The 27,255-nt window shown below is 34.6% G+C and overlaps 3 protein-coding genes across 3 annotated transcripts; all 3 read left to right on the forward strand.

The window, feature by feature from the left end:
* Nucleotides 1-5,995: 5,995 nt before the first annotated feature.
* On the forward strand, nt 5,996-6,919 carry LOC128564318 (olfactory receptor 8K5-like). The gene has a single exon (XM_053559812.1). It carries the CDS (start codon nt 5,996-5,998, stop codon nt 6,917-6,919), a length of 924 nt encoding a protein of 307 aa, XP_053415787.1.
* An 8,421-nt stretch (nt 6,920-15,340) lies between these two features.
* LOC128564319 (olfactory receptor 8K5-like) lies at nt 15,341-16,267 on the forward strand. Its single transcript, XM_053559813.1, has one exon. The coding sequence runs from the start codon at nt 15,341-15,343 to the stop codon at nt 16,265-16,267; it is 927 nt and encodes a 308-aa protein (XP_053415788.1).
* Nucleotides 16,268-22,979: 6,712 nt separating this feature from the next.
* Nucleotides 22,980-23,927, forward strand: LOC128565687 (olfactory receptor 8J3). The gene has a single exon (XM_053562327.1). The coding sequence runs from the start codon at nt 22,980-22,982 to the stop codon at nt 23,925-23,927; it is 948 nt and encodes a 315-aa protein (XP_053418302.1).
* Nucleotides 23,928-27,255: the final 3,328 nt, after the last annotated feature.

Genomic DNA, 27,255 nt, shown 5'->3' on the forward strand with positions numbered 1-27,255 from the left:
CTCACAATACTCTTAAATGAAAAAAAAAAAAAAAAAAAAAAAACATGTGGTATATACATGCAATGGATTGTCACTCAGTGAAACAAAAAGTGCATAAATTAAAATAAATATGCTAAGTGAAAGAACTGAGATCAAGAGTATATATTGTGTGATTCTGTATTATGTGAAATTAAGGAAGAGAAAAAATGTCTAGAGTTAGGATTCACTGGCCTGGGGATGAGATGATGCCTGGGCATTAAGATAGGTGGTATATTTCCTCATGATGGAAATAACCTTGGGGGTGTTTAGAGCATAAGAGGATTTTCTTTGGTGTGAAAAAATGTTCTATATCTTGAATTAGATATTAGACAACAGGCATAAATGTAACAATTTTTTTTACTCATCAACTTGGACAATTTAGGTCTGTGTTTCACTGCGTGTATACTTTTATTAATTCCTATATAAGTGTCAAGGTCATAAAGGAAAAGGACACAGATAGACTGTTAACAGATAGACTGTAGACTGTAACTTTGTTACAGTCTATCTGTGCACTGCCTTATAGTAGATTTTTCTCTCAACAAGATTGTACTGTTTTGATCACTACAGACTTTGACCACTAAAATCTGGTAATGTGATTTGTTTTTATTTTTTTAGAATTGTGTTGGTTATTTGGCTTTTTTTCTGGTTCCATATGAAATGAAGAACTATCTTCCAAAATTCTTCAAAGTATGGCATTGGTGCCTTAATGGGGATTGCATTACATCTGTAGTTTGCTTTAGATGGTATGAACATTGTAGCAATGTTAATTCTTCACAGCCATGAGCTAACATGTTCATCCATTTATGAACGTCTTCTGTTATTTCTCTTCTAAGGGTTTCACAGTTTTCTCTGTAGAGATACTTCATATTCTTTGTTTGACATATTCCCAGGTATTTTATTTTCTTTGAAGCTCTGAGAAGAGTATTGTATCTTTGATTTGAGTCTGAGCTTGACTGAATTGGCATATATGAAGGCTACTGATTTGTGGAAATTGATTTTATATCACGAGATGTTATTGTATTTTTGATCACTTCCAGGAGACTTGGGGTTGAACCCCTGGGGTTTTCTAAGATCATATCATCAGCAAAGATGATCTCCTTCTATTCCTGATTGCATTTGCTAAAGCTTCCAGCACTATGTTGAATAGTGGTGACAGTGGACATCCTTGTCTGATTCTAGTTCTAGGTGGAAACTATTTAAGTTTTACTCTATTTGATATGGTATTGGTTGTGGGTTCGCCATAGATGGCTTCAATCAATTTAAATATGTAGCGTCTATGCCGACTTTCTTATGTGTTCTTATCGGAAAAGGATACTGAATTTTGTTGAATGTTTTTTTCTGCATCTATTAAGAAGATCAAAACAGCATGGTACTGGCATAAAATTAGAGACATAGATCTATGGAATAGAATAGAGAACCTAGAGATACAAACCAACCACATATCACCATCTGATCTTCAATAAACCAAACATAAGCATACACTAGCAAAAGAATCCACATTTAATAAATTGTGTTGGGTAAACTGGCTAGCCATATACAAAAGAATGAAACTGCATCTGCATCTCTCACTACTTATAAAAATTGACTCACACTGGATAAAAGACTTAAATCTAAGGCATAAAATGATAAAAATCCTAGAAGAAAGAGTGAGAAAAACTTATGACAATATCAGCCTGGGAAGAGACTTTATGAAGTAGACCTCCTTGGCAATTGCAGCAACATCAAAAAACAGATAAATGGGACATGATCAAGCAACAAATCTTCTGCACACTAAAGGTACAATAATTAAAGCAAAGGTACAACCTTTGAATGGGAGAAGATATTTGCCTGCTATGAACTTGACAAAGGCCTAATAATCTACAGATAACCCCAACAACCCCATTTATCATTGGGCAAGAGACATGAACAGAACCTTCTTCCAAGAAGACAGATGAATGGCCAACAAACCCATGAAAAAGTGCTCATTAATTATGCAGCCTTAAAGAAAGATGGAGACTTTATCTCTTTCATGTTTACATGGATGGAGCTGGAATATATTCTTCTTAGTAAAGTATCTCAAAAATGGAAGAAAAAGTACCCAATGTACTCAGTCCTACTATGAAACTAATTTAGGGCTTTCACATGAAAGCTATGACCCAGTTACAACCTAAGAATAAGGGGAAGGGAGGAAGGGAGGGGAGGGAGAGGGATTGGTGGGATTACACCTGCGGTGCATCTTACAGGGGTACATGTGAAACTTGGTAGATGTGGAATGTTGATGTCTTAGCACAATAACTGGGAGAATGCCAGGAAGGCTGCGTTGACCAGTGTGATGAAAATGTGTCAAATGGTATATGAAGCTAGTGTATGATGCCCCATGATCATATCAATGTACACAGTTATGATTTAATAAAAATAAATGAATAAATAAATAAATAAAATAAAAAAGAAAATTAAAAAAATAAATTAAAAGTGCTCATTGTCCCTAATCATCAGAAAAATGCAAATGAAAATCACCTTGAGATATCACCTAACCCTAGTGAGAAGAGCCCACATCATGAAGTCCCAAAGGCACAGATGCTGGTGTGGGTATAAAGAGAAGAAACACTTACACACTGTTGGTGGGTTTGCAAATCATTATAGCCCTTTTGGAAAGAAGTATGAAGAATGCTCAAGAAGCTAAATGTAGACCTTCCATATGATCCCACAATCTCATTACTAGATTTACTAGATATCTACAAAGAAGAAAAAAATAATCATTTTACCATAAGGACATTTACACTAGAATGTTTATCATAGTTCAATCCATAATTTGCCAAGATGTGGGAACAACCCAAGTGCCTGTCGACTCATGAAGGGATAAATAAACTAAGGTATATGTTTACCATGGAATACTATCAACCATAAAAAAAGATGGAGACTTTGTATCTTTTGTATTTACCTGGATGGATTTGGAAAACATCTTCCTAAGTAAAGTATCACAAGAATGGGGGGAAAAGGGAATTAATGTACTCAATACTACTATGAAACTACTCCCACTCAAGAAAAAAAGAAAGCACAATTAAATTCAGGGTAGTGAGGAGACTGGGAGAAGAGGGGAGAAGAGATGGTTTTCGTAGCTCTCACCTAACGGATGCTATGTAGGGGTTTATGGAACACTTCCCGAGTAAGGGCTTAACTATGACTTGGACTTTTACCTAACAAATGCAAGCAATATAACCTAATTGTTTGTACTCATATATTAATATGAAATTTTAAAAACTGAGGTGCTACTGAACATTATACAACAGTGGTCAGATCCCAACTCAGGAGAAACAACTTACTGTAATTGGGAGGTCATTTCTGTAACATATTACTTTATAATAATTGTTAATGTATTTGCCATATGAAAGCAAAAATCATATATACTGAGATGATGCTCTGATTTAAGATAATCCAGTTGTCAATTTTATGACTTTGGACAAGTTACATAGTTTATAAGAGCTTGATTTATTTTCAATATGGGAATAGTAATATCTATCCCACATGTAAGGGCTAAGGGATAAATTTTTAACCCACTTCCCACTACACATTTGTACTTGGACAACACATTCAAAGAAAAATTGTATGCAGTAATGATGTCAGTCGTAATGTCATCATGACATTGACAGTGTTACAGTTTTACTGGGCTAAAGCTAATACCAAATTATTGTCCAAACTGACTTTAGTGTTGACTTTGTGAGTGAGTGAATACCTACTTACAGGTCTCCGTGGGACTGTACAGATCATTTATGTTGTTTTTCTCTGTTCCTTAAATTTTCCCTGACATTTTTCTCACCGGGGAATATGGAGGTTTTTCTAGTATTTATAAGGCACTTCAAGGCAGTTTTCTCAAGTCCCTCACATTTCTTGGACGTAATAATTTGTGTGAATTACATGCTACTTCCTCAGATATCATCACACAGAGAGAAGAGAAACAAATTCTTTCTGCCCAAAGAAACCATAAGAGTAATCTGATATAAGAAAATTTAATTTTTCATTAAAGGTAAGTGGATATTAACTATCATTGATTTTGTTGGTAATTTCTCATTACTTCTGGATTTTCACTATAGACCTTCTTATGGTAAATGACAGCGAATTCCTTCAAATAAACCACAAAAATATTTTTTCTCCCTTGTTAATTAGGGTTGTATGGAGTAGTACTGTAGAGCATTGAGTCCTAGGAAATGAACAGATGTTCAACACATATATGATTTATTAGTATTGATACAGGTGTATGAACATTGCAAATGAAGAAATACAAGAAAATTGATCACCAATTTCATATATTAGAATCTATTAAAATTAGGATTTCAAAATACAATACAATAGTCCTAGTTATAATTACTTTTCACATAAACAATAGGTTTCAATATAAGGCCCATGAAATATTTAATAAATAACAAATTATTTTAGAATTAATATATTCAGTGCAATATTTGAAAAAGAATATTTTAAGTATTTCCTGTCAATATGTGATATACATCAATAATTTTTCTACCTACGCTGCAGAGTTTTTAGTCGTTTGTCTTTCTTTTTGGATGCTCACCGCTGTCTTCGTTTTGAAGACCCGGCATTGCACACTGAGCAGACTGGCAAATGATAAAATGACTTAACTCTTACGGAATGATGAAAACAATCCCTACACATCAAATATTTTCTAACTGATTTCACCACGTGTAAAGATTTAAACAACAGGCATTTTCCAGATAAGAAGAACAGACCTAGTAAAATAATCTAGTCATCTTCAGAGGAGGTAATAATTGGCTGTGAAAATAGAAATAGTCTAATGTAAATTTGTGAAATGAATGATGAGGTAGTAATCAAGAAAATATTTGAAAATCACTGTGTTATACTCTACAAATGCTCTATTTATAATTCATAAATAAATTATAATAATGTCATAAATGCTAAAATAAATGCTTTTAAATGATTTGTGGGACCTATCATCTCTACAGTGTTATAGTAGAAGAGATATAATATATGTAATTAAAAACTAAATATCTCTTAAGATTGAAACAACCATATCTGTAGCAGGAATTGATTCATATCTTGTGCTTCTTGAAGCTTAGTCTATCTTGAGGTTTTCTATTTAAAAAAAAATCAATAAAATTATTCATGCATGTTAATATATAAATATAAATATGAGTATTTGTTTATATGAGAAATAACTTTAAAATCTCAGTTTTAAACAAATTAAAGATCACAATTATCATAAAATCTATAAGTGCAACAATTTTATTAATAAAATTTCAGGGATACCTCAGATATCAGGTAGTAGGAGAGCCCTTAGAAGCCATCATTACACCATAATAGGTAATATTCAATGATTAATGCTATTGATTTGGAAACTATACTTCCTAGACATTAAATGATATTATTAACTAAATTTCTCTGAGTTGTTTTCTACAAATGCTAATAGACCCACCAGTATACTAGTGTGATAGAATGGAAGTTTGTATGGGAAAATACAGGCTTACTTAATTATGATTAAATACATTATCTTCACATTAAAAGAGATACATCACTTTGTGAGTACACAACTAAAATCCTTAGACGTGCTGATAAGGAATCCTAACCCTCATGCTTCACTAGGTTCATATAATTTATGCCTTTCTCTTTAAGAACATCAAAATCCCACTGGAATTATTCAGGAGAAATGAAAGTGTACTTAAGAAAAACTGTCATGGGATTGTGCAGATGAAATAAAGTCTAATATTTCTACACTGACAGCTGTGCAGTTTTTCTTATCAACGAATATTTTAATTTATATTGCATGTATCCATTTAGATCCCTACTTTGGGGAAGTAAAAAATTCTATCATTTACTCTCATTCCAAAATCAGATGTAGGAATGAATATTCATTATTATAAACAAAAACTTTCATTCTATCTACAAATATTATAATTTATTTATATAACACTACATTAAAGGTATTAACAACCCTCCTATTTCTTCCTAGAAGAGGTAACTTAACTAAATGGTCCAACGGAATCTAACAGTGCTGACTGAATTCATTCTGATGGGAGTCACAAGGCAGCCTGAGCTCCAGCGTCCCCTTTTTGGGGTCTTTCTCATCATCTACCTGATCACAGTGGTGGGCAACCTGGGCATGATCATTCTGACCAAGCTTGACTCCCAGTTGCATATACCTATGTATTTTTTTATCAGGCACTTGGCTTTAGTTGATCTTGGAAATTCTACTGTCATCTGTCCCAAGATGCTAGCAAATTTTATTGTGGATGAAAATATTATTTCCTATTCTGCATGTGGCATACAGATGGCTTTCTTCATTGTATTCATTGTCAGTGAACTTTTCATCCTGTCAGCCATGGCTTATGACCGCTATGTGGCCATCTGTAGCCCTCTGCTCTACAACATGATCATGTCTTGGAGACTCTGCCATGTGCTGGTGGGCATCCCATATCTCTACAGCACTTTTCAGGCTCTGTTGTTTGCTACTAAGATTTTTACACTGCCCTTCTGTGGCTCAGACATCATCAATCATTTCTACTGTGATGTTGTTCCCTTGTTACCCATGCTCTGCTCAAATGCACAGGAAATAGAATGGTTGATAATACTATTTTCAGCATTTAATCTGATTTCCTCCCTCCTGGTAGTCCTAGTGTCCTACCTGCTGATTCTGTTAACCATATTTCGAATGAACTCTGCAGAGGGGAGGAAGAAAGCTTTCTCCACGTGTGGTTCTCATCTGACAGCGGTGGTTGTGTTCTTCGGGTCTCTCCTCTTTATGTATGTGCAGCCCAAATCCACTCACTCCTATGATACTGATAAAATAGCCTCCGTGTTTTACACGTTAGTGATCCCCATGCTGAACCCCTTGATATACAGTTTTAGGAACAAAGAGGTTAAAAATGCCTTCCACAGGGTCTTTAAATATTGATGGAAACTTTATATGTAATGTTCAAAGTAGAACATCATACTAGTAAATTAGGATAAAGGCAACGTCATCGACAGTATTTCTAATAGATATATTGCGTTCTTTATGGATCCAGAGCAGATTTTAAATATAACACACTGACAAATTATTTTCCATGTATTCATCTGAAATAACTCTCATATTTTAGATCTCAGTTAAGGGTGACTTCTTTACCAACAGCCTTTTCTTATGATTCAATATTTTCTTTAGTATTTCCATGGAATCACAATTGTTTCCCAAAGTGAACACTTAATAAACTCCCTACATCAGTAAACTATGACTTTGTTTCTGTCAATTATTTTTTTTTAATTTTTCCAACTATGTTTTGTATTTTTCGAAGTATACTTTTTTACTTCTTTTTTAAAAATTACATTACTATTTATTATTTTACATATATTTCACGAAATGTTGACCTGGAATAAAAGAACACTTAGAATTAGAACACCCAAATGTCAAGCTGTAATTCCGAATTATACTGAACCATTACTGCCAAAGGGATGTAGTTTATTTATTTTATTTTTTTATTAAATCATAGCTGTGTACATTGATATAATCATGGGGCCTCATTCACTAGCTTCACAGACCGTTTACCAAGTTTCACATATACCCTTGTAAGATGCACCGCTGGTGTAATCCCACCAATCCCCTTCCCTCTACCCACCTCCCACCTCCCTCCCCTCCCTTTCCCCCTTCCCCCTATTCTTTGGTTGTAACTGGGTTATAGCTTTCATGTGAAAACCCTAAATTAGTTTCATAGTAGGGCTGAGTACATTAGGTACTTTTTCTTCCATTCTTGAGATACTTTACTAAGAAGAATATGTTCCAGCTCCATCCATGTAAACATGAAAGAGGTAAAGTCTCCATCTTTCTTTAAGGCTGCATAATATTCCATGGTGTACATATACCACAATTTATTAATCCATTCGTGGATCGATGGACACTTGGGCTTCTTCCATGACTTAGCAATTATGAATTGGGCTGCAATAAACATTCTGGTACAGATATCTTTGTTATGGTGTGATTTTTGGTCTTCTGGGTATATGTCCAATAGAGGGATTACAGGATTGAATGGCAGATCTATTTTTAGATCTCTAAGTGTTCTCCATATCTCTTTCCAAAAGGAATGTATTAATTTGCATTCCCACCAGCAGTGCAAAAGTAGAAACTTCTCTGAAGAAGACAGGCGCGCGGCCTTCAGACATATGAAAAAATGCTCATCATCTTTAATCATCAGAGAAATGCAAATCAAAACTACTTTGAGATACCATCTAATTCCAGTGAGACCAGCCTATATCACAAAATCCCAAGACCAGAGATGTTGGCGCGGATCTGTCAATTATTTTTTAGGATAGGTATCTTCCTGGACCCATTTTCACTGTATTTTCTGAATCTAAAGCAACAGTGTAAACAAAGTGATTATTTTTCAAGTAACGGAATCCCCTTTTAAGGGGTATTGGATAACTTGCTTTAAAAAAAAGGTTCCATTATGCCAAAGTTTGATTTTTAATTGGAGAGCTTAGCCCAATTGCATGTAAAGTAATTGCAGATAACGAGGATTTTCTTCTGCATATAGCTATTTATTTTCTATGTGCAATATTATTTTTCCTTGCTTATTCTTTTCTCCACTACCAGGTCTTGTTGAACATACGGCTAAACACTATTTTGTGCATGCATACAGCGATAGTCCATAAGGCTGTTAAAAAAGACTAGGTACTAAGAAAATGTCACTGTGTGATTATATGTATTTTATAAATGAATACAGATGGATTAAATGCATAAGAAATAAAATTTATAGTTCAGTTAACTGTACTAGATGGTCATAGACCAAAAAGGGCAGATGAACAAAGTTAGTATACCCAGTGAGAGGAAGAAATAGCACTAGTTACAGAACGGAGTGGCCACGTTTCCAGTGTTTTTATCACACATTGGATTAAAATGTGCAGTGTCTGACAATAGTGTATGTGTATATATGTTGTAGTGTGTGTCAGCTCTTTTGTTTTAAACTGTATATTTTCTGCTTTTGTATTTTGGATTTGGATTTGATATTGGTTGTTTACATGGTATTGATGATTTAAAGTACTCAGTCATATGAATGTATTCAAGTACAGTAAACTCAACAAACGGAACTCAAGCAAACGGAACTCTCAAGCAACCAGCAGGCGACCTGCCTCCACACGCCAAACAAACAAAACCACAAAATATAGAGTGGAGTTTAAACTTAGTGCTCTGTGTGGTAAGGCCATCAGTAAGTGAAGGCTTCACACGACACTCCCGTGGCTCTCCCACGTGTTCTCTATAGCAGTTTTAAATGTTACCCTGAGCTACTGGAGTTAAAAAAATATGGTATATGAAATTGAAAAGGGTAGTGACTGCCAATTAATCAAAATTGTACTATGTAGTGCATTTACAAATCTGTTGTATAATGAAATAAAACTGTGTCGCAGTAAATGAAGTCTTTATCTGCCTTAATTTGCTCTTAATTAGTGGATTTCAATATTAATATCAATTCAAAACAGAATTTGTGGTATGATATGGGGTGTACAGTAGTTAGGCCTATTTTTAACAGTAACTCTCAACCAATCAGAAACTACATTTACCAGTAATCTATCAATCCCCATGGGTGCTGGGTAATGGGGATATTACTCTGTAATTATTCCAAACATTGAGTTCCACTCTTTCCTCATCAATGCGTTTTTTTTCCCTACATATGAGACTGTTCACTGAACATACTTTGTAATTTAGTGATACATAGGTTCTGAATGCCACCCGATTTTATCTCACTCTGCTCGTTTTTAGAAGTCAGTGGATATATCAATTGAGGCTGTTCATAAAAACTCTTTTGTTTATCTTTTTACTCAAATATTCTTACTTTACAATGGCTTGCTTGATTTCATTGATTGTTTCTTCCAAATATACTTGAACAAATAATTACCCTTGCTTAAAAATTGTATTCCAATTCTTTTCTAATCTTTGAGTAAGAGGGCCATTGTGTAATGCCTTTCTTTCACTGGGTTAACAATTCTCAGTTTGATCAAATTGAAGATGAACGATATTTTTAGTAGCTTTGTTTGACTACATCAATTGATTGTCAGGCTCGTGAGAAGCAAAAGGAAATGATTCTTTCTTTTTTTTTTTTTGAGACAGAGTCTCACTTTGTCACCCTGGGTCGAGTGTTGTGGCATTCGAGCTCACAGCAACCTCCAGCTCTTGGGCTTGGGTGATTCTCTAGGCTCAGCCTCCTGAGTAGCTGAGACCACAGGCGCCCACCAGTATGCCCGGCTATTATTTGTTGCAGTTCGTCCAGGGTTGGGTTTGAACCCCCGACCCTTGGTATATGGGGCTGGCACCCTACTCACTGAGCCACAGGTGCTGCCCCAAAGGAAATAATTCTATATATCACACCATAGAATGTTTCCAATTCTAGAGTGGTCTGATATATAAGCAAGGATATATAGTTATCTTTACTGTTGGACAAAATAGCTCCACACCACTACCCACAATCTTGCAGAGCATATGACTAATGATAATTATTTTTAATAGTCCTAGAATTTTATTGATGCTGTCAGAGTCTGGAATATTTACTTACTTTTCCACCATGAAATAGTATTTCCAATGTAGCCAATTAAAATTAAATAGAACATTTCATTGGAATAAAATTAAATAGTTCATAGTAAGTATACTGTGAAGATATCCTCATGTGAGGATAAGTATTCCCAAATGATTGCTGCAATTAAAATAAATTCTTAAAGTGGGCATCAGAATTACCAGGTAATAATAATACTTCACATTTACTGACTACTATATAAGGCATTCTTCATGTTTCAAATAGTTTACTAATTACAACAGCTCTGAGAGGCAAGTGCTACCAAATTTTTTTTCTTCAGATGATACAGTAGAGGCTCACAAAGTAAAAGTAAATTGCCAAGAGTTTGCCAAGGCATATTACATATGAAAATCAGGATTCAAAGTCAGGTGCTACAATTGCAAATGTTAAGCTCTTAGCAAATACCCTGCATTGTCTCTTACTTTTTTTTAATTTCAAATTAATATAAGGGTACAAATTTTTATTTATTTATTTTTTAACTTCAAATACAACTTGTTTAAAGAGTTATAATAAAAAATAAACAATTCTAAGATTCACAGAAAAATAATAACTAAGATAAAAATCAATACACAGTTGGCTCACCTAATTTAGGGCTACTCATCTGCAGATTGAGTCAAGCACAGATTGACAACACTCCAAAAATAAAATATATATATATATATATATATATACACAAACAAAAACACAGTATAGTAACTGCACAGCATTTGCGTTTAGATTATATTTACACTTCCTAGGTAAAGATCCAGTTGCAGAAGATCCCTTGGCCCCTCGCATTGTGGACGTTATGTGAGACCTGGCCAATGCCCTCCTCCTCCCTTTGCTTTCTCACATCTCCCCTTTCTGCCTTCCCCCTTGCAAGATTATGTTTGTCATTCATATGGGCATCCAATTGTTTATATATTAGCTTCATAGTAGTATTAAGTACATTGAGTACATTGTTTTTTTTTTAATTCTTGAGATATTTTGCTAAGAAGAATGTGTTTCAACTTCATCCCATAAACATAAAAGATGTAATGTCGCCATCTTTTCTTATGGCTGCCACAGTTTAATTCATTCATGTCTTGATGGGCATTTGGGTTGCTTCCATGACTTGCCAGTTAAGAACTGAGCTGCAATAAATGTTCTGGTGCAAATGTCTTTGTGGCAAAATAATTTTTGTTCTTCTAGCGATGGGATTGTGGGATCAAATGGAAGGTCAACTTTTGGTTCTTTGAGGATTCTCCCTACTTCTTTCCATAAAGGTTGCCTTAGGAACCTATCTCCCACAGCAGTGTAGAAGTGTTCTCTCTTCTTCACATCCATGCCAGCGTCTGCAGATTTGGGATTTTATGATGTGGGCGAACTTTACTGGGGTGAGGTGCTATCTCAGAGTGGTTGTGATTTGCATTTCTCTGATGATTAAAGACTTTGAGCATTTTCCTATATTGTTTCTTAAGTCATCTTTCTGTTTCTGTGATGTCACCATGATATGACAGATAGTGTATGAGTTTGCCATCTGAAAGGATAAGATATTTACATGTACGTAGTGTGTCAGTCTTACAGAGATGAAGCTCTAATTTCAAATATCCTAGATATCAATTATGTGACTTCCTGGAAATTATATGGTTCATCTTAGCTTTTTTCTTCTGAATATGAGAATAGTAACATGTATTTCCCGTGTACAGATTAAAAAATATATTTTAACTCAGTGTAAATCTATGTGATAATCATAATGTCACTTATAATTTCTCCATTATTTTGGAACTGTTCCACTTTTACTAAGATGAAGCTGATGGAGTATAATGAAGTATTTTTTCATCACCATTTTAATTCTTGACTCAGTGTCAGTGAGTGAATGTGTATCTCCATATCACGTATGTCTCTATGGAACAGTTCACAACCCTTAGGTTGTTTTGTTCTTTCCCTTGAATTGTCCCTTACATTTTTTCACTGGGGAATCCACAGGGTGTATTAGATAATTAGTAGGCATAGGAAGGCACCCTTTTCAAATCTTTCAGAGGACTTGGGCATAATGATCTGAATGAATTACATACTATTTCCCTAGGTAACATCACCAAGAAAGAAAATCATAAATTCTCCCTACTTAAAAAGTGTGAGTAACTAGAGAGAAGAACATTGTATTTTTCACTGAAGGTGAGTTGATAAGAATTGTCATTGATTTTGGTTACCTGGCTGAGGGTAACTTCCCATTACTCTTGGACCCTGACCATAAACATTCAAAAGGTGGCTCACAGTTTGTTCTTTCAAATATAGCAAAAAATTTAATATCACCTTTGATAACTGGCTTCCCTAGTATAGTATGATGTTTGGGCATAATGGGTTCAATAGACCCATAATGGGTCCTAGACCTATTGATTACTGAGAAGAGAGAGAATTCGGATATTACATATGAAGAGAAATTAATAAATACCTAAAAAATTTACCATTGATCACATATTTTAGAATCTAATAAGGTTAAGGTTTTGAGATAAATTAAATATGTCCAATTACATTGAAATTTCACATAAACAAGAAGTACTTATGAGCATATGAAATGCAATACTTCAAATCAAATGTTTTAATATAATTATGTTATGCAATATTTCATAAGATTCAAATAATTTCCAGAAGCCATCACATGTATAAATTTGCAAATTTTTTGTTTGTTTGTTTTTCCTACTGGGTTACTTATAACTTTTTTTTTTTTTTAACTATAGGCATTGCAAACTAATTGTTTAGACTAGCAAGTAAATGGAATTTTTAAAGTTATAGGATTACTGAGAACTCCCTGAAACATAAATAATTACTAATAAATTTCATGATGTTTAAAGATTGAAAATTCAGACATTCTTTTGCATACTTTTTGTACCCTGTTTCTTCTATTGGTTAGTTATAAATGGAGGTATTTTAAATGTTTGCATAGCAAGCTCAGAATGGATTATAAATACACTTCAGGATAGGGTAAAAAAAAGAGAAAAATCTTTAGAGGCAGGTAACAACTGACAGTGAAAATTTTAGTGCTAAATATTTTTTTAAATTTCAGTGGACTTCAAAGTGGTGGGACTGACACTGGAATTCTGAACTCTATTCTCAGTTCAGTCAGTTCCATATTCTACCATAAACACTATGTCATCAGGTCCTTTAGCACTGCAAATTCATGGTAAGGTTTTCGAGATTGAATAGGCTATGGTTCTTATTTGTGGGAGAAGAAGAAACCTGAAAGGGGAGTGGAATTTAATGGAGAAACACTAGAGAGCTTCGTCTAGTCTATAGATCAGGTTGGCAAAATGTTTAGCAATAGTGAGCACATTCATAGAATTGGTCCCAGCTGCAACAAGTGGCTTTGGATTGCAGCTGCTCCCAGCTATACATTTGGATCTTCAGAAGGACTCCCAGAAGTTTCTACTTGATAGCTGTGCAGCTAAAGCTGATATTCTATTCCATTATATAATACTACATTTTATCTGATTAAATATTTTGAAATCCAATTACTATTCTAATTGAAAATCACTCTGAAAGCATTGCAGATTTTTGCTGACTAGAAACATTTTATATGTGATAGGAAAAGAATTCTAATGGATTAGATTAATCACCTTCAGTATCTTTAATCCATCCAGTTCCATTTTCTCTAATTGACTTCTCATGTAATTTTTAGTAAATAAAAGGGGAAGTGCTTTTCACTGAAATATTCTTAATGATAGCATTATTCTTTTGAATACTACATTCTGTGATTCTATAAACTGACTGACATTTAATAATATATGACACCATAAATGCTCAAACAATTTTATAACTGCTTTATAAACCCTATCATAGGAGGGAATAAGGCATATATAATTAAATAATTTAAATATCTGAGTATTGACTAAAGCTATTTATTTTTTCAGGAATATACATAGATCCTGTGCATCTTTAAACCTATTGTAATTTGTTTTATAAAATAAAATTATATATGCAGTTTAAGACATAAATATAGATATTTATGTATAATGGAATCACAAAAAAATTTCAAATCTCATGGACACACATATAAAATCCAAAAATATAATATGTTCATTAGTAACATCTAAAATTCATCTCATCATATGGGTAGTAAGAATAGCCTATGAAGACCTTCTTAAATCAGAAGAGGGAGGGAGCATTATTTAATTCACTGTTTTGTACCATTCAAATATATCCAGTGAACATCAAAGTATTAACTTGTTCCTGCATTGCTTAGATCCCACCATTGCAGGCATGCCAAACACCCTGACATTAGTTGAAGTGTGATGAAGCAGAAGTTGGAGTGAGGAGAGAAAATGGGGTTATATGATAACGGCTACCATATCTTACATTTGCAATGAACTTCGTGAGTGCATTCATAAGGCCCCACCCAGAACATTCAAAGGGCAAATGTAGGACTTCCATTCTAACCCTCATTATTTTATTGTAATCTGTGCTTCTAAGTTTAAGAATATCAAAATTAAACAAGAATTCTTATATGTGAGATGTCATCATGCAAATGAAATAGTCTAATATTGTTATAACCATATGGCTTTATTATTAACAGGTGTATACTTCAAAATGGGCTGGACCACTTCAATCTGCCACATTGGTGCATGCATTTCATATGAATCTCTCTTTAAGGAAAGTATAAGATTCTGCTTTTAATTTTATTTCTAAATGAAAATTGTTTTTATTGAAAATTGTAATAAAAATTTCCAGTCTGTCTACAAATATTATAGTTTGTCTAAGTGACACTGTATAAAACAGCTAATAACAATACTCCTTTTTATTCCTGGAAGCAATTATTTGACTAAATGGTCCAACGGAATCTAACAGTTCTGACTGAATTCATTCTGATGGGAGTCACAACATGGCCCGAGCTACAGCTTCCCCTTTTTGGGGTCTTCCTCGTCATCTACATGATCACAGTGATGGGCAATCTCGGGATAGTCCTTCTGACCAAGCTCGACTCCCGGTTACACACCCCAATGTACTTCTTTATCAGACACCTGGCTTACATTGATCTTGGTAATTCCACTGTCATTTGTCCCAAGATGCTGGTAAATTTTGTCGTGGATCAAAATACCATTTCCTATTCTGCATGTGCTACCCAGCTGGCTTTCTTCCTCATGTTCATTATTGGTGAATTTTTCATCCCATCAGCCATGGCTTATGACCGCTATGTGGCCATCTGTAGCCCTCTGCTTTATAACGTGATCATGTCTCAGAGACTCTGCCATGTGCTGGTGGGCATCCCATATCTCTACAGCACTTTTCAGGCTCTGTTGTTTACGACTAAGATTTTTACACTGACCTTCTGTGGCTCTAATGTTATTAGTCATTTCTATTGTGATGATATTCCCTTGTTACCTATGCTCTGCTCAAATGCACAAGAAATAGAATTGTTGATCATATTATTTTCAGCATTTAATCTGATTTCCTCCCTCCTGGTAGTCCTAGTGTCCTACCTGCTAATTCTGTTAACCATATTTCGAATGCACTCTGCAGAGGGGAGGAAGAAAGCTTTCTCCACGTGTGGTTCTCATCTGACAGTGGTGGTCGTGTTCTATGGGTCTCTCCTCTTTATGTATGTGCAGCCCAAATCCACTCACTCTTACGATACTGATAAAATAGCCTCCGTGTTTTACACATTAGTGATCCCCATGCTGAACCCCTTGATATACAGTTTTAGGAATAAAGAGTTTAAAAATGCCTTCCACAGGGTGTTAATGAATTTTTGAAAAAATTTTATTTAATAATCAACATGAAATATTGTTATAATTACATGTGACATAGGCCAATGTCCATTCATAATATTTTAAAAATATATTTCCTTGCCTTTAACCAAATTAACCATCATATTTCAGATCTCAAATGTTATTTCTTTAGCAATATTTCTTGCATCTGATTCACTGTTTCTTTTAGTGATTCCATAGAACATATTTCTTCCCCTAGAAATACTTTTTAAAACCTACATCAATAAACCATAAGATTGTTTCTAATAGTTATTTTCTTAACCAGAAAGATCGTGTTTTCCTTTATTTTTTCTGAACATATAACAACAATGTAAACAATGAGAATCTCTTGCGGAGGCATAATAGTCAGAGCAAATTGTTGTTTTTCTAGTAAATCCACTCTGCTATCTCTACCTTTCAAGGGATGCGTTTGATGCATGGATATGTAACATAATTATGGATAGCAGGCTTCTTTCTGGCACACTGCTGTATGTTTCCTGAATGCCATATCATTTACTTCTTCTTGTTCATCATTTCCTTTATTAAATGTTCCTTTTGTTTTCTGAATGAGGTGCCTATAGTGAAGCGCCATGGCCGTTGAAAGGATGACCAGAGAATTATAGACTGAAGAATTTCCAGATATCACACTGAGCAGTAAGATATGCCATTCAAAAAAGGCCAGAGTGTACAGTAATTCTTGCTCATTATATGGACATATGAGAGAAATCTCAGAAGTAAAATCCACTTTAAATTCCTACTCACCACCTTAAAGCAAATCTTAAACACAGGCAACTCACACTTGTTAAACATTTAACATTCTTTTAGGAAAGAAAAACACAGACAATTATTAACAAAAAATTTCACCATATTCAGCATTCAATCCCAAATTCTAGACATGAAAAGCAACAGTATGTGACTTTCCCAGGAGATAATTAAAATTCATTCTAAAGTGAGAGTTATTACAGAATTAGCAAAACCTTCAAAAATAATGCATGCCCTATACCAAATTATTTGGCAAAATCATTAATAATGTAATGAGAGAAGTGAAAAATTTAAAAATGACCAAATGGTATTTCTAGAGATGAAACTACAACCTAAGTGTCCATCAACAGTTGAGTGGATAAGGAAAATTTTATACATATACACACAAAGGAATATGAGAGGTCTTCAGAAAGTTCACAGCAAATGCATATTATGAAAAAAAACTACGGAAGAATTTCAAGATTTTTGGCACTAAAATAAATTTACCCCAACTGGTTATACCATGTCTGAACAGGAGCTAGTTTGAGGCAGTAAGGAGAATAAGACATCAGTTTGAAAAAAGTGCCTATCAGAACAACATGAATTCTGCTAAAATTGAAGCAATAACAAGTGTCAAATTTATGCAGAAACTTCGGTGGAAGAATAATAAAATCACTGATGCTTTACCAAAGTGTCTGGGAACAATGCCTCAAAGAGGTCAGCAGCGTCTAAATGGATGAATTCATTTGAGGAAGAGATGGGACACTGGAGAGTGGCCACAGCGGCAGACCATTTATATCAATTTGCAAGGGGAAAAAATTCATCTTGTCTGTGCCCTGACTGAAGAGCTCAAGCAGTGAACAGCAGAAACAACAGCCAATACCATAGACACTTTAACTGGTTCAATTAAATTAAATTCTGAGTGAAAAATTAAAGTTGAGCAAACTTCCCACTTTGGAGGTACCAAAACATAGAATAAAAAGACAGATGTCCCATGTACTCATTCATATGTGGAAACTAAAAAAAAAAAAAATTGATCCTATGAAGATAGTGAATAGAATAGTGGGTACTAGAGGCTGAGAAGGATAATCAGGTGTGGCAGATAAAAAGGAGTTGGTTAATGGGTACAAAAATACAGTTAGAAGGAATAAAATCTTGTGCCCAGTAGTACAATACAGCAACTATAGTTAGCAAGTAACTTATTGTATATTCAAAAATAAAGATAGAAATAGATTTGGAATGACCCCAACACAAGATAATGATAAATGTCTGAGATGATACATATCCAAATTACCCAGATTTGATCATTACACTGTGTTTGCATGTATCAAAATATCAATGTACCCCATACAAATGTATAACTACTAAGAAATCATAAAAAATAAAAATTATAAAATAGAAAAAAATATAAAAATTTAAAAATATATAATATAATATAAAAATATATTAAAAATATAATATAAAAATATAAAAAATAAAAAATAGAAATCATAAAAAAATAGTATCAGACATGAATAAATATTTGTCAATATTAACAGCCTATCATACACTGAACAACAGCAGATAACTGAACTTAAACACATCCTAATGGAAACTAACTTAAAGGAAGCCAAAGAGAAAAATAAAGACCAAAAACATTGACTTAAATGCTGGCTAGAAATTTCTCAAAATTCATTTTTAAAAAATCCTTATAATCCCAGCGATATAAGAAGCTAAAATAACTCCATGGGAGAGTAAACAGAAAAGAAACGACAGCAAACACAGACCAAATTTTCTGCAAACAGATGCTAAAGAGAAATCCTTAAGGATCCTTGGGATCCTTATCATAGTTTAATGATACCTAGCAAACAAGGGAAATTATTTGAAACAAATTTCTTGGAAGGCACCATACAAGTCATAAGACATTTTCTTAACATCAACCTATAATTATATACCAAGAAAAAATATATATCCAACAACCATATTCTTAGTTAAAGGATATTATATTACTAAACATTTCATAGTCTTCTAGGATGTCATTCTCTCATTTAGCCCTAAACGTGTGTCTGTTCTACGAATAATCACCACTTTTGTACATAAAGCACTGTAGAAACTGCTGTAATAAAAAATTTTAAAAAATGCCAAAGGAATATCAGACAAACATCTACTGACAAAAATTCAGGATGAAAACCAAAAGCAGTATCTTGCAATGGCTGGCGTGATTAGTTCCACTCTAAGGGACACCTGGAGATCTCTTCTTGATGGCTAGCATATCTGGGATCAACTCAATGAGTTTATAGGGAGTGGGGGTAGCAATAGATAAATGAGTATTTACTTCCAAATAATGATACACAGAAATCCATTGGATAGTGGGATGTGTTGCAGGAAACGCATGCGTGACTATCAGGGGCTAGACCTGAAGGGACTCTAGACAGCTTGCTGGGATGTGATTTTTCTGCATACACTTGTTTGCTTCTCCCATGACCATGCTTGTTCCAAACACAAAGTCCCTGGGACAATGGGATTTTGATGTTGGGGGTCCTCAGACATCTGCTGCAGTTTCACTACTGTTATGTCTGCCTTGTATAATTTGTTAAAATTAAGCAAATTTGATGCAGCCTGAATCTACTGATTGGTGACATTCACTGTCAATATAAACCCAAGGTCATTTTTTTCAATGTATTAAACAGATAAATCCTAAGGAACATTAATGATATTCTCTATATGAGCTAATAAAATTATAGATACACGTAAAAATATAACATAAAGCAATTAATTGAGTAACTAATATGGAAATAATGTATATGTCTTAATAAATGTCAATATTGCCAAATGTCATATATGGCAAGTATAATCTTAACTCTCCCCTATTTCATAATCATATTATGATTGAATTTCCATTTACATTATTTTGCATTTACTTTGTATGAAATGTTTATAGTACATTAATATTTGTTTGCAAAAGCTTTTGTGGAAGCTTCTGTCTAGTAGATAACATGACACAGAGGATTGTGTGTAGATTATGCATGTATTCAATCGCCTTCTCACAAATAAATTAATTCTAGAAAAAAAAGTAGAATAGATTGTTGTCTGCATAATCCCCTGAATGGTTTATGTGCTATTTCCTCAGGAAACATTATTAAGAAGAGGAAAGTCATCAATTCCTCCTATCCTAAGAAAAAAGTAAGAGAAATTTAGGAGAAGAAATCCTGGTTCTTGGTGAGTGTCTAGGAACTGTCATTGATTTTGATGATCACCTGGGCTTGATAATTTAGCATTATTCCTGTCTTCTGATTGTGACAATATTGTGCTTACTGACAGCAGATTCCTTCAAATACTCTAGAAAAGCTTAGTATCTACTTTGTAAATTGGTGTTCCCTGGTATTATGTGTTTAGACCATTAAATTCTGTGAATTGAAATGATGTCTTCGACCTCTTCGGTATGTGAAAGTCGACTGTGCATTTTAGTATTCCAAGTAAAGAGGAAGTTAGAGAACTTAAAAAATGTATCAACAATCTCAATTGTTAGATTTCATTAATGTAAAGGTTTCCAAATAAATCATTAATTAATTTACTCACAAATTGCAAGTCTCTGTGAGTGGGGGGTGGCAAATCTAACATGAGCCTAATTATGTCACAAAGATACTGACAAAGTCATGATTTTCAGTATTTAGATATATTGCCTCATTTATTTGCTTAGACTGAAATAGTTTGACATTTCCTAATGGAACATTCAGAGAATAATTAACATATACAGAAAGCACTATCCCTCACGTAATTAATTATGTGTACTTTACCCTTGAATCAGATTAAAACACCCACATAATGAATCTCAAGGGAGTTAAAAAAAATCTCTCTCTTTTTAAAATCTCTTAAATTTCTTTAAATCTGTCCTCTCTGTAATAACCTGAAGACTAAAGCAGCAGGAAGCCACAACATAGTGTCCATTAAGGTAAGTAAAAACTGGTCTTGAGACAGGTCTCAGGGTATGTAGCATGGTATTGAGGTTATCACCAAGCATCTCGAAAACCCCTACACTCTGAGAAACTTGCTTCCTTTGAAATATACTGTTCAGTCCTTACTCGCATTAGTGTGAAGGACAGAGCTGTAAGCAGTTTCTAGTACTCTGCCTTGTTCATTGTTTATGCCACCTTAGTTTTCCAATTAACTCCATGCTTCAGAGTCTCTTTGAAAAATGAGTATCTTTGTCTATGAAACACAGAGCTCATTCTTTTCCTATCTGTGCAGAGTCCCCTTAATGGAGAGAGCAGGCTGTAGTGTTTATGAAAACGTTCTGAAAACAGAGTAACCGTACTTGAACCTGACTCCCCCACTTCTAACCTGAGTGACCTTTGTACAGTCTCCCTGTCTCCATTTCTTTGTCTCTTCAATGGGGATGATGTTATTCCCTACCTCTCAGAGTGGTATGCAGCTCTGAGTCAATGTCTGTAAAGGGCTTCAAATATTGCTTGGCGCAGAATGAGTTCCCTTAAGTGCTTGATATTCATCTATATTCTTCTCTCTGCTGGGCTTCTTTTCATGATTCTCCATTAGGCATTCATGAGGGGTCAGAAGATTCTCCTTTTTCTGCAAAAGAGAGATGTGTAACCAGGAATAGTAATTCATAGGCATTAAGGACAAATGTGGCAAAGCCACATATGGTTTATTTTTATTTCTATTTTACTTTTTTTAAGAAAGAAAATGTCTTAGGTGAGAACTTAGGCTGCAGATAAAAAATTAAAAAAAGAAAAAATCAACAGCTCTGGGCTTTTAAAATTCAGACATATATGATAATATAGTCTTAATTCTCTAGAATTAACCACAAATTTTAAAGATAAGGGATTGTGAAAAAACTTCTTTCCAGTGGGTTCCCACCGCTCTACCTTTGAATTATGATTTTAAACAGACTTAATTGACTTAGGCAATATTCCTTAAAATAAACAACTTTAGGAAAATATTCAGCCATATTAAAATAGTTAATGCTGAATCTATATGTAATATAATGTAATTGCTATAGAAATATGTGTAATGTAAGTGCTATAGAAATTCTATAAAATAAGGATATTTATTCTTATAATAAAAATTATAAAATAAAAAGTATTAAAAAGATAAGCTAAAATCAGCAGCAGTTATATTTATGAATTAAAAAATAAACATTTTATAAATAAAAGTACTGTTTGAAAATAAAAACAATGGAAAGAATATAAAGAATTGTACAAACTTATTGTATAAGAAGAAAAAGAGTCATGAAAGGGAAGGAATAGGAAAGAGTATACAGCAAAATGTAATGTCAAGAAAATACAGAGCTGATGAAATTTTCACTGATAGTATTTATCGAAAGCTAAAAGGAGAATCAGTAACCTAAAAATAGATCTGATGATATATCTCCTTGTATTTTTGTTTTAGTTAACAAAATGGAAAGTGATAAAAAGCAGCTGACAGATATAGATGGTGGAATTTGCAAATTCAATGTACACGTAATGCACATTATGGAAGGATAGAATTTAGCAGTATAATGGGGTAGTACCCACAAGCACCTGTTCTTCAGAAAATACAAAAGGTCTCAGATTAACACATTGCAAGTAGCCCTGAGATTAGTAGGGGGCATATAATTCTTCAAGCTTTTCTCATGCTCCATGCAAAAGACATTAGATAAATCCTGTCTTCAAATGTTTTCAAATTAATAACTTATTTATAATTCAATTAGATTGTAAGGGAGAAAATCCCCACAAAGCTGAATGGTGCTATTTAATCTATTTAGTGTTCCCTACATTGAAATTTTTCACACTTGCTTTTTTTTATCTCCCCCATATGATTACAATGCTCATTCAGTAGACTTAGAACTTGGAGTTAAATAACTGAGTTAGTTAATACACAATTCAAGGAAATTCCTCTCAGCGGATGCTCTTGCTATCTAATGATAGTCCTAGAAAATAATTTTTTAAAGTCTATAAACACTTCTTTTCTTGCTCAAACAGATGAATTCCCAAACTCCTCCATGGCTCCTAGGAATCTCACGCGGGTCACTGAGTTTATTCTCACTGGTGTCTCCGACTGCCCTGAGCTCCAGATTCCCCTCTTCCTGGTCTTTCTGGTGATCTACACGCTGACCGTGACAGGGAACCTGGGCATCATCACCCTCACCAGTGTTGACTCTCGGCTTCAAACCCCCATGTATTTTTTCCTGCGACATTTGGCGATTATCAATCTTGGCAACTCTACTGTCATAGCCCCTAAAATGCTGGTCAATTTTTTAACAAAGGAAAAAGCTACCTCCTACTATGAATGTGCCACCCAGTTGGGAGGGTTCTTGACGTTCATCGTCTCTGAGGTGATCATGCTGGCCGTGATGGCCTATGACCGCTATGTGGCCATCTGTAATCCCCTGCTGTACACAGTGGTGGTGTCTCCTAGGATCTGCCTCACACTGGTGTCCCTTGCCTACCTCTATGGCTTTTCTACGGCGATTGTGGTCTCACCCTGTGTATTTTCTTTGTTTTATTGCTCTTCTAATGTGATCAATCATTTTTACTGTGATATTGCACCTCTTTTAGCCTTATCTTGTTCTGATACTTACTTACCAGAAACAATTGTTTTCATATCTGCAGCAACAAATATGTTTTTTTCCATGGTCACAGTTCTAGTATCTTACTTCAACATCGTTTTGTCCATTCTAAGAATGCGTTCATCAGAAGGAAGGAAAAAGGCCTTTTCCACCTGTGGTTCACATGTGATGGCTGTCACCGTCTTCTATGGGACACTGCTGTTCATGTATGTGCAACCTCACACTAACCACTCGTTAGATACCGATAAAATGGCTTCTGTGTTCTACACACTGGTGATCCCCATGCTGAACCCCATGATCTACAGCCTAAGGAATAAGGACGTGAAGGACGCCTTAAAGAAATTCATGGCCTGTCCATGTTCTCCCTGCAAGTCAGTGTAACTTTCAGGAATCCATAGTAAATGAGGAGACTATTAATATAAGCTGCCTTATATATGAGAAAGAAAATTTGGGTGGATGATTCACACATTTATTGGTAATACTGGCAAATAAAAAGATCTTGCTTATGAGAAGCATTGAATAAAATAATAAATGGAAGATTTTGGAGTTTTGAGGGTAATGCAGAAACAAAGATGCTTTTTATGAACTTTGCCCAGAAATAAGTAAATACCTAGGTTGAGAAGAAATATTTCCAAGATTAGGAAGGATATCAGTTTTTCATTTAAAATTAACTTGGGTGGAGAAAGAAAATATGAATAAGCGAATTAAAGTCAATCTTTTGAAAATATTTTGTTTCTAGGCCAGGTGAGGTGGCTCACGCCTATAATCCCAGCACTCTGAGAGGCCTAGGCAGGTGGACTGCTTGAGCTCATGAGTTTGAGACCAGCCTGAGCCAGAGCAAGACCGCATCTCTAAAAATAGCTGGACATTATTGTAGATGCTTATAGTCCCATATACTTAGGAAACTGAGGCAAGAGAATCACTTAAGACCAAGAGTTTGAGGTTGCTGTGAACTGTGACATCCAGGCACTCTACCAAGGGTGACATAGTGAGACTCTGTCTCAAAAAAGAAAAAAAAATTGTTTTCTTTTTTTTGTTTGTTTGTTTCTTTCTGGGTAGAATGTATCCCTGCATCTTGAAAAAAATGCAATTAAAAGGACTGAATTCCCTTTTTCATTTAATGCAAAACTGAAATGAAAATTATAGTTGAAATACAACTCTTCAATTCTTTCTTAATACTGTTTGAGAGAACAAGTGTATAGATGTACTGTCAATTCATATACAGTTCAAATGATGCTCAGAATATGAGTCAAATTATTTTGTACCAATTAATATAATTTATACAAATTTTGAATGAAAGACTCAAAGTCCCTTTGTTGAACATGCTTTGTATTAGATTTCATTTATAAACCATTGTGTAGCTACTAACCACTGAGTGAGCTCAGGGGAAATCATTGCAATACAGTTTCCCAGGGCCTTTACTGCCGTTATTATGCTGAAATAATTCTATAGAAATTGATCCTGCTCGGCAATGTTGATTTCTCGATGGTATAAGAGGAGTATGATATCAATAAAGCCCTCTCTCAATCCTTTTTCCAATGGCAATGTCCTTACACACTAGATAGTAAGAACAAATAAAAGTGATAACAAAAACAACCTTCACCTAATATGTTATCTCTACTAATGGATACATTAACCCCAGGGTTTTCCTCTAACTTAGAGAGACAAATTATGAATCTTTTCAGATAATTTTTTTAATTTATCTGTGAAACTAACTCTGTCAAAAATCTTTTCATGGATACTTGGCTTTGTTTCCTTTATGCTGTTACAGGATTCTTTTTTTTATTTATTAAATCATAGCTGTGTACATTAATGCGATCATGGGGAACCATACACTGGTTTCATAGACCGTTTGACACATTTTCATCACACTGGTTAACATAGCCTTCCTGGCATTATCTTAGTTATTGTGTTAAGACATTTATATTCTACATTTACTAAGTTTCACATGTACCCTTGTAAGATGCACCTGGGCAGCTAGAGCAGATGGTTCCATAGCAAGGGTGTCCGTTAGTTCTTCAGCGTCATTTCTTTTTTCACTTTAGAACACCTAATTCATATATCTACTAAAAATAAGAATGGAATTATGTAATCTTTCGGTATACAACCATTTTTTCATCAATGTTAAACATTAATATAAAAATATAGTATAATGTTACATGATAAAATTATTATTTTAATGACCTTGCAGAGGGTATTAGACTCTTTTAAGAAGGCTTGAGGGACTAAGTTTGCTGTCTTCTTCTGTGGGCCACATGGCACCTGGACAGAGCCAGCTATAAGAAAAAGTCCTTCGGCGGCGCCTGTGGCTCAGCCAGTAAGGCGCCGGCCCCATATACTGAGGGTGGCGGGTTCAAACCCGGCCCCGGCCAAACTGCAACCAAAAAATAGCCGGGTGTTGTGGCGGGCGCCTGTAGTCTCAGCTACTCGGGAGGCTGAGGCAAGAGAATCGCTTAAGCCCAGGAGTTGGAGGTTGCTGTGAGCTGTGTGAGGCCACGGCACTCTACCGAGGGCCATAAAGTGAGACTCTGTCTCTACAAAAAAAAAAAAAAAAAAGAAAAAGTCCTTCATCTGTCATTGAATCTCCATGTTCTGTGTTCTTGAACTTCTACCTTCTCTCCAGGTTCTGTGTTCTTGGACTTCTACCCTATAGAACTGCCAAAAAAAAAAAAATCACTTTTTTTATAAATTACTCAGTCTGGGGTATTCTGCTTTAGTAGCACAAATGAGCTAAGACAAATGATTGGGCAGTTAGCAACTGTACCTAACTAAGCCTTCATGTTTCACTTGTGCCTGAAGCCTCAAGTGAGCTAAAGTTGAGGGAATGGAGTCCTGTACATGCACACGACCTTGCTCATGGTGGTCTACAAGATCCTCATTTGTGGGAGAGAACTTTTCAAAGCCCGCTATAAACATCTCATTTACAGATCTTCCTTTTAAGTATTTGCCTAGACATTCTTTGATCCAACATTTACCTTTAAATGTAAGCAATTGCTAACAATTTTTTTTTTAATAAATGCCCCAGAGATAAAAATGTTTGACTTGTTCCTGTAGAGTAATCTCTGAGTCATTTGAAATGCAAACAATCACCTGTTAGGACTTTCGCAAGAAGTTGACAAGCAAATAAATTAGTGACAGTCATTTAAGGATAGGATTCTTTCCGGAGCTCCAAATCTGGTCTGCACACCCCAGAGGCTGCAAGATTTCTGTTTTCACAGTGACTATTGTTGCTAGACTGCTGCTTTTTAAGGCTATTGAGTAGCCACAGAATGGTGAATGGAAGTAAGTCAAGTTATAACACCACAAATATGGCTACTTTTACCATGATCCAGCAGTTTTTTCTTGCATAAACAGTCTTTAGTTTGTTGCTAAAACTTTGGTTGATTTCCAGAGTTCTATAAAAGTAGATTTTGAAAATATTTGCTTGGATTTTTGCTGATTTTATGTAGGAATGCATTTTTAATCTTTCATGATTGCATAGACACATATATTTTTATCATGATGGCAACAAGGCAACTTCATTCATCTTTAGCAGAAATGGTTTAGTATCTGTATTATTGGTATGTATGGTTGTCTATATGACCTCTGGGTAATAAAGCTTTGAAAGGCCACTCTGTCTTTTTCCATGGGATAGTTTTAGAATTTTGGCATTAAAAATGAAAATATATGAGTATGACCTTTATTTGGCGAAGCACAGATCATATCTAAA

Source organism: Nycticebus coucang, chromosome 14, assembly GCF_027406575.1.
Source record: "Nycticebus coucang isolate mNycCou1 chromosome 14, mNycCou1.pri, whole genome shotgun sequence".
NCBI classification, from domain to species: Eukaryota; Metazoa; Chordata; class Mammalia; order Primates; family Lorisidae; genus Nycticebus; species Nycticebus coucang.